Source organism: Capsicum annuum, chromosome 1 (genome assembly GCF_002878395.1).
Source record: "Capsicum annuum cultivar UCD-10X-F1 chromosome 1, UCD10Xv1.1, whole genome shotgun sequence".
Lineage (NCBI taxonomy): Eukaryota > Viridiplantae > Streptophyta > Magnoliopsida > Solanales > Solanaceae > Capsicum > Capsicum annuum.
Genome location: NC_061111.1, coordinates 251,605,205 through 251,614,400, shown reverse-complemented (window position 1 = coordinate 251,614,400; position 9,196 = coordinate 251,605,205). Strand labels below are relative to the sequence as shown.

At 29.8% G+C, this 9,196-nt stretch overlaps 1 protein-coding gene and 1 pseudogene across 1 annotated transcript; both read right to left on the bottom strand.

Moving 5' to 3' along the window:
• Positions 1 to 5,898: 5,898 nt before the first annotated feature.
• LOC107857389 lies at positions 5,899 to 7,823 on the bottom strand (annotated as a pseudogene).
• On the bottom strand, positions 6,584 to 7,223 carry LOC124885179 (cell division cycle 20.1, cofactor of APC complex-like). Its single transcript, XM_047413356.1, has 2 exons — positions 6,948 to 7,223; positions 6,584 to 6,814 (listed from the first exon to the last, which is right to left on the bottom strand). The coding sequence occupies exons 1-2, from the start codon at positions 7,221 to 7,223 to the stop codon at positions 6,584 to 6,586; spliced, it is 507 nt and encodes a 168-aa protein (XP_047269312.1).
• Positions 7,824 to 9,196: the final 1,373 nt, after the last annotated feature.

Here is a 9,196-nt window from a genome sequence, read left to right as displayed (position 1 = left end):
TTGTGCACTGTCAAAGTTTAATGTCAAAGATATAATTTGATGTCAAGATACATGACTGAAAAAATATGAAAATTTTTAATAACTAGGTTAATCTATTATTTCCCAACCATTGGTTGGCTAATATTCTTTTTTAACTATCATGACATAAGTATATTTGGTGTTGCGGTAAATAAGAGGAATCACAAATTTGTGTATCTAAATTATGATTATTGTTTGGAAGGTTCAAAAGTTAAAACAGTAAAGCTTAAATCTGGTATATAAAAAATTTTTAAAATTTCCTGCAAATACTCTATCCCTTTATCTAATTTTGTTTTTTTATTTTATATAAATATATAACAATCATGAAAAAATTAAATCATTCAACATAGAGAAAAAAAACATCATTAAAATCTTACACTACAAAATCAGAATTCTCTCTATTTCATCCAAGAAATATAAGGTATATTTTCTTTATTTTATTTAAAAATTTTCAACTAGATTTTCTTAGCTTGTTAAATTGTTTTATAATATTAGCTAATCATGATCAATTTTGGGCAAACAACATAAATTCCGTCAGTTTGGAGCTTAACTACAGAAAATTTTGACATTTTACATAATTATTGAAAATCTCAATTTTGGGCATGTCGAGATACGTAATTAGTTCCTGATATATCTAACGAAGATCTTTTTTTTCCTTTGTAAAGATACAGAATTAGCTCCCTATACAGTTTTTTTAATTTTGGGTCTATCCAGTTACATAATACATCCAATGAAAATACATTTTTTTTCTTTGTAAAGATACATAATTAGCTCTCGAATTGGTATATGGTTGAATAAAGTTGAATAAAGTCATTAAATAATTATCTGTTAAATCATTACTAGAAATGTATATCTTATTTACCTTATTTTATTATGAGAAATTGATCACAACAAAAAGAAATGATTAATTAAAATCAAACTGTACTATTATATATTATATCTCTATAATTAAGAGAATTATTAGGAAATACTTTCCCTTGATATCTATACTTGTCCAATATACTAATACCAAACACCTGTCGAAATAGTGTCAATTTTCTTAAATAATTCTTCTGATCTTTTTCAACATTTTGATATTTCAGGAGGAAAATAGAAAAAGAAAAGGAACATATATATACACGATGAAAGAGATAGTAACTATCACCTTGACAGCAATATTGTTCTTGTTTGTGATCAGTATAAATGTCTCAAACATTGCAGCAAGATTACCAAACGAAAAAACTGTTGTTGTAAACCAACAACCACACAAATTACCTTAGCATTCGTTGCTTCTCCTTTGATAATGATTGTGATGACGTGAAACACCTGCATGCTATGGACAGTTTCAACATCACTGTTAAAATCAGAAAATTCTTCTCCACTTCAATGATGTACAATTGCTCCACGAATATGGAAACATTCACCGCATTAAATATAACTATGGATGTGCTACCCATTCGGAGCCTTGTGAATGGAGGTTTGATGAGAACTACGCGTATCACTATAGTCCAAAGAGGAAAGAGTGAGTTGTACATGAATATTATCCGAATTATGAACCTCTTACTAGAGAAGGAGTCATCAAAAGGTACTATGTTAACTAAAATGGAACGATTAGATAATCGACTCCAACTTACTTAGAGATTATCAGATACTTCGTGAGCAAAAGATAGTACAAAATGTAATTTAGATAATAAATAGAATATCTAGTGTGATATGTTAGAAAAATAGGTGATGTTACGATAAGCTGTGGCATTAAATAATTTTTACAAGAGGGGAAATTTTGACAAGTGATTTATCAACAAGAGGCACACTGTTGTATCTATCCATATAATCTGTCGAAATTGAGAGCAACATTGAGAGAGAGGGAAATTTATTGAGAGCAACAATGAGAGAGGGGAAAATCATTGTTGCTCTGACCAACAATGAGGGGGGGAGGGGATTTTGGCAATGACCCAATACGACAGAAAATATGAAAAATAAATTAGCTATGACTAGGGTGGCAAAACTAGGGTATATTAATTCGTTCCGAATTGAACGAATTATTAACCCCTCATTTATTAATTCAGTTTATTTTATCTATTCAATTTAGCTTATTTGAAATTGATTTTTATATATAATAATGGAGATGATCCACGTAATAATACTAGAGGTATATGTCCTGTGTCAACACATTCCTAATATTAAGATATTTTAGATATTTTAGTTATGTACGATAAGTTAGATTGATGTCAATTGCAATTATGAATTATAAAGATATGAATACACAAAATATATTAACCACTTGATAGTATTTTTTTAAGGAGCCAAATTATATTTTTTTAAGGAGCCAAATTATCTCACAAGATAATTATGTATAACTTACTCATATAAATAGTAAAATTCGATGCATTTGAAGTTTAGATCTTTAGTCATATAACTGAGATTTGCTACGTATAAAATATGAGATTAAAATTGATACATAAGACTTGACACCTATTGTATAAAATAGAGATTAATTGTTAAAAAAAATAAAGTGTTATCTAGTCATTGCATATTATATCACATGTGGGTTGCAATTAATAACTCAAAATTCCATTTTATTTCCCAATAAGCTGACATAAACATCCTTTGCTTTCATTTCTCCTTCTCTTTTATCTGTCAACTTGTTATTTGAAGTTACATTAAACTAATATTTTAAATTTACTAAGTTACTATATGTCATATTAATTTAAGTTATTTGACTTTGAAAACATGATAAAATAGACTTCTGTAAATATTTTATCAAACTTTGCTTTTGTATATGTTCCTTCCATTGAAAAGTAGAAGTCGTTTGTTAGAGTGTATAAAAATAATTTTGAATAGAATGTATTACTAATGTTTGCATTAATAATGTTTGTTTTAGTAATACTGATATTATTTAACATTATTTCTTATACGTTGTTAAATATGTTGTATTAGAACTCGCCTTTTCAATCTTGATATATTTAAACAAAAATTTGAAAAAAAGGAATTGCATATACATTATAAGATTCATCCAGGATCTAGCATGGGTTCAGTATATGTTATTTTTTAATCTCAATTTATGTAACACTAATAGAATTTAGATAATCAATCATACTTTTAATATGTATTTAGATAATTTAATCTGTTAACAGTTATAATTTATAATATTTTCACATAGTTTTCAAATAATATATATTACTTTCTTGTCCAAACTTTTGTGGCATTGATAGTCAATTAGATTTTTAAAATAATTTAAGTTTTTAATTATTGTGATTTGTAATCCTTTTCTTCTATTTTAATTTAAGTGACACTAATATAATTTCGAGAGTCAATCAAATATTTTATATTTTTAATTTTTTTGCAATTGTTAATTATTGTGATTTATAGCATTTTTTACATTTTTTTTAAATATATAACAAATTAAATTATTTTTAGATATTTTAAGTTGTTAACTATTGTACTTTATAATACTTTCTGTAAATATTTTATCAAACTTTGCTCTTGTATATGTTCCTTCCATTGAAACGTAGAAGTCGTTTGTTAGAGTGTATAAAAATAATTTTAAATAGAATGTATTACTAATGTTTGCATTAATAATGTTTGTATTAGTAATACTGATATTATTTAACATTATTTCTTATACGTTGTTAAATATGTTGTATTAGAACTTGCCTTTTCAATCTTGATATATTTAAACAAAAATTTAAAAAAAAAAGGAATTGCATATACATTATAAGATTCATCCAGGATCTAGCATGGGTTCAGTATATGTTATTTTTTAATCTCAATTTATGTAACACTAATAGAATTTAGATAATCAATCATACTTTTAATATGTATTTAGATAATTTAATCTGTTAACAGTTATAATTTATAATATTTTCCCATAATTTTCAAATAATATATATTACTTTCTTCTCCAAACTTTTGTGGCATTGATAGTCAATTAGATTTTTAAAATAATTTAAGTTTTTAATTATTATGATTTATAATCCTTTTCTTCTATTTTAATTTAAGTGACACTAATATAATTTCGAGAGTCAATCAAATATTTCATATTTTTAATTTTTTTCAATTGTTAATTATTGTGATTTATAGTATTTTTTACATTTTTTTAAATATATAACAAATTAAATTATTTTTAGATATTTTAAGTTGTTAACTATTGTAATTTATAATACTTATATGCAATTTTTTAATAATATATGTTACTCTCCTTGTCCAGAGTTTTGTGTCATAGTAAAATCACTGTTAAAACAACTGAAATAGACATGTCATAAATATTTATTTTATATTTTTAAAATTCAATATTAGTAATTTTTAATATATAATGACTTATAATAATTAATGAAGGGTAATTTTGTTATGTCACTTCTAATTATTTGTTGTAAGTCATTTATGATATTTTTGCTTCGCTGTTTCAATCGTGATTTTACTATATCACCCCTAATTAATTATTATGACCATCTAAGCATTTTTTAAAGTTGTTAATTATTGTGATTTATAGTATTTTTTATGTTTTTTTGAAATACATATTAGATTATTTTTTATATATTTTAATCTGTTAATTACTGTAACTTATAATAATTTTTATGTAATTTCTAATTAATTCATGTTACTCTTTTTGTTCAGATTTTTATGAGATTAATAGTTAATTATATTTTAAAAATAATTTAAATTTTTAATTATTATAATTTATAATTTTTATTTTTAAATCATAATTAATGAGGTTGATTTTGTAAAAATAAACCCATGATAATTTGTTTTAGAAAAGTTTCAGGTTAACATTTTCAAATGAAGGGAGTAATGCCTAATACTATGTGGCCCCCGCTATTTGTACTATTCTTCTCCAATAGTTGCTCTAGCTCCACGTGTCAAAATGGCACAAACCTAATATATTATTCAACTGTGTACAAATTAAGGTAACATTAAATTTACAAAAACAACATCAAAGCTATTCATTTTGTCCAATCAAATTACTTCAATCTAACGGAAATGACGAATTTACCCTTCAAATGCTAGGCAGGCATGTTGAAGTCAACACTTCTAATATGTAGAAATACGTAGTATATATTAGGAAAAATTTAAGAAGTAATAACTGTTGAGCCTTAATTATAAACTTTTATAACGATAGTTTCAAAATTGTGAAAAAATAGCAATATGTATTCTATATTTTAGTAAAAAGTTGTTATATAAATACATATACAAATAGAATATCCGTTCCGTATTTAATTCTAATCAGTTAGAGTTAAACAAGGGAAATCCTACATCCGTGTAACTCAATTCGCTGCAGTGTCATACTATCCGCAAATCCTTGAGAAATCTCGTGTAAGTACCTCCAGTTTCTGATACTAAGTTTCTGATACTAAAACATTATCTTCCGTGATTCATTTTAGTTTAGTTGACCATTGAACCACATCCTTGGATGCATGTGGTTTATCAGGACCCAAAGATGCAAGAGCAATTTCTTGTAGTATATACACAATCTATTTATTAATTTTCAGAAGATTATACTATAATACATTTAAATGGTATACTTCAAAAAATTCCCCTAAGCTTTCTATACATATAACAAAAATTCCCCTAAACTATAATACATTCAAATGGTATACATTCAAAATTCCCCTAAACTGTCTTTCTATATATATAACAAAACTACATTTGCTACTTTATCTAATCTGTACCAAGTCAAAAAATGGATCTAGCTTTCTCTTTAGCACAGGCTGATTCTCTTCAGGATTCCTAAAATCATTCCATAATCTTAATGTCTCATCCGCTGCTGCAGTCGCCACGGTATAGCCATCCGGACTCCGAAACATGTCGAGAAGGAAAGTTGGTAAGGCACAGCAAAATATGAGCGTAAACGAACACGATGTGGCGTTATTGGTTAACAAATCATACCTGAGCCATATGAAGAACTCACGATGTATTACCGAAAAGTTATGAAATTTTCATCATAGAAAGATACTTCCAAACAGTGAGCTGGTTGTCAGTAAGCCGTGAGCACTCAAAAGCTCGAGCTTGTGTATATTCCAAATCAAGGAACAGACTTGTGAACCTGTATCGACAGTGTTCAAGCATGACCCCGCATTGATGTTCCAAAACTTTATGCACTGATCTCCAACGCCGCCACCTGAGGCAACCATGTTACTCTGGAAAGGACACCAAGAAAGAGCTTTTACAGCAGCTGTATGATCTATCATACGGTGGATCCATTGGCGTGAGTTGTTAGGAGACCTCATCAATAGGCTCCGTATATGGACCAAATTATCGTTCCCTTCACTAGCCAACTGCTTGCCTGACTCGGACCACTTTAATCCATATATCTCCTGGGTGTGTCCCCTATATGTTCCAACTACGTGGGATCTTACACGCACGTCATTGTTGATGATCATACTATCCATGCCTCTAGTTGTCAGTATGTGGCCACCATTCCAATCAAGTGAGCCAACCCTTAATCTGTGTCCTCGTAACGTCCTCAATTATGTAGAAAGAAAGATGTTAGACTTGTGATAATAATTAGACTAGAAGAAGGAAAACAGCAAAGAAACCACTTACCAATTGGCTAGACCCCTGCAAGGTGTCGCACAGCTGAATGTGCGAATTATTCAAAGGCAACTGCAAGGTGTCTTCCATCTGGTGACCAGCTGACACTAGTCACCATCCTAAAATCATCACCAACCGTGAGAAGCTCAGTAGTCGACCCATTAGAAGTATCCCACAGATATACAAAATTCCCTAACCCAATAGCAATAACATTATTGCTCCCCCAGTCTAACAAATTATGATAAAAATCCTCTAGGATGTCAGGAGCATCTAGGGTCCTCTCCGCAGACTGTTAACAAGGAAAAATTTGTCTAAGTTAGGAACGAAAAGCTAATATAACACATTTATTTACACTAATACAATAAGTAGAGTTAGCGCAAAAAACAGAAAAGACAGTAAAAGGGGAAGAAAGAAAAACTCACTTGGGGAAAGTATCTCTGCTTTTTAACTATTTTTGATTGTTGAATATGTGATGGAGATTCAGAAACTCTCTCAACCGAAGGTGGAGGTTTATTCTTAAAAGTAAGGATCCTCGTTCTGTTCATGTTGAAAACCTGTGCTAACAGCTTCAAGTAAGCTTCTTTAGATGAAGAATTTATTCCAACGTGTTCCTTTGTAACCTTGCCACCACTGAGCATGTAATGTGCATAGTCAAAATCCATTGCAGAGCGATTGGGAATGAACCTATCCAGCTGCATTTCAAGGGAAAAAATATATCAATTAAAAGTACAACCTTGTAACAACAACAACAATAACAACATTTCATATAAATATCAAAACACATTGGCGATGCCATTTTAAGATGCATAATAGATAAAACTAGAACATATATTGCGAAAACCGATCAAACGAATTAAGATTGTATAATAGAAACCACAATATTGATAAAAAATCTAAGCAAAAATCAAAACCCACATAAATAAAAAATCAAAAGGAGACACTAAATTGTATTCAAATCCAAGGGCCTAGAATCACCTATCATACAATCATCATTTACACCCAAATTTACCAAAATTCAAAATCAACCACTTAATACAGCTAGAATGATTGAAGAAACTGTTATCTTTCATTATTTTCGGGTGCAAGAATCTGTAATTTGACACAGTAACTTCAACACTAGTTCAAGTTTAAAACAAGAACACTATGAAGTACAAAACACCCTCAACATAAGATCAAATTGATCTTTCTAAGAAGTGTGTTTTATTTTTCAGAAATTAAGATAAAACAGAAATATAAATCCAAGTCCCCCTGACTTCATGGAGTGTCATTAAGGAATAATTTCCCTCATTGTACCCGAGGTTTTGGAATCTTCCTCCCAGAATAAAATGGCTTTCAATCCAACTATAGTGGTACCTCAAATAATTGGATTCGTCGAACTCACTCAATGATTTGATTGATCACAAGGAGTGTTTTGAAAACAAGGAGTTTGTATTTCAGAAAATTTTTCATGCCTAAACCTGTGGATAAATGCAGGTTTATATAGCCATCAAGTGACCCTTCCAAAAGGTGGCAATGGTTCATCCAAAAAGGTGTATTCTTTGGAAGAGTCATGTCTGTTCATTCGAAACATTGTGCCTTTTTCTGAATCGCTCCTTTTCCAAAACAATATGTCTTTTTCTTAAAGGTTTTGTTCCTCCATTTTCCATTCACACTATTTTTTCATAAAATTTTACGGACAAGTATGTGATCATCAAGCAAAGACTGATTGCATCTGGATAAGTGGGTTTCCCTTTGAACTTTTCATAGTGAACATGCATCAAATACACTCGGTCAATCGATAGATTCGATATCTTTGAACCGTCGAGCTTTAATGTATACCTAGATAACACATGTCACACAACAAGCTTTTTACCGTTTATGGTTCTCATGATTTTATTCTTTTCAGCCATGAACACGTTCCGATTTCATGAGAGCTTAAAGAATAGGCCTTTACTAACATTCTCCTTGAAGCGGCTTTCACTTCACACTCACATAGGTGATTTCTAAATGTTAAATCCTACAAATTAAATTATTTGGTCAAATTTGCCAAATTTAGATAATCATTAAAAGGCTTTTTACCTTAAATCTTATCCTTGTTTACTAAACATTGTCTACATCATGAGAGTGCGTTGGGTATATTAATAATGTTGAACCTGTCAGACATAATTTTGTTTGATCTCCTTGAACCTAGCTCTTGGGATCTCCAGTCTACTAGGTAGAGTTATCGCCATGCTGACTTGTCCTAGGCCGTAAACCCATTCCCGTGGATGTCTTCTCAACTCCTTATCTAGATAGGCCTTTTATAAGTGGATCCGACACATTATTCTTTGACTTCACATAGTCAATAGTGATAATACCACTAGAGAGAAGTTCTCTAATGGTATTATGTCTTTGTCTTATGTGACGAGATTTACCATGGTACATTATACTCTCTGCCCTACCTATTGCTGCTTGAATATCACAGTGTATACATACTGGTGCCACTGGTTTGGGCCAATAATAAATATCTTCTAAGAAATTCTGGAGCCATTCTGCTTCTTCACCGGCTTTATCCAATGTGATAAATTCAGATTCAATTGTAGAGCGATCAATACAAGTTTGTTTGGATGATTTTCAAGAGTCCACTCCTCCACCAATAGTAAATACATATCCACTCGTGGATTTTACTTCGTGCGATCCAGTAATCCAATTT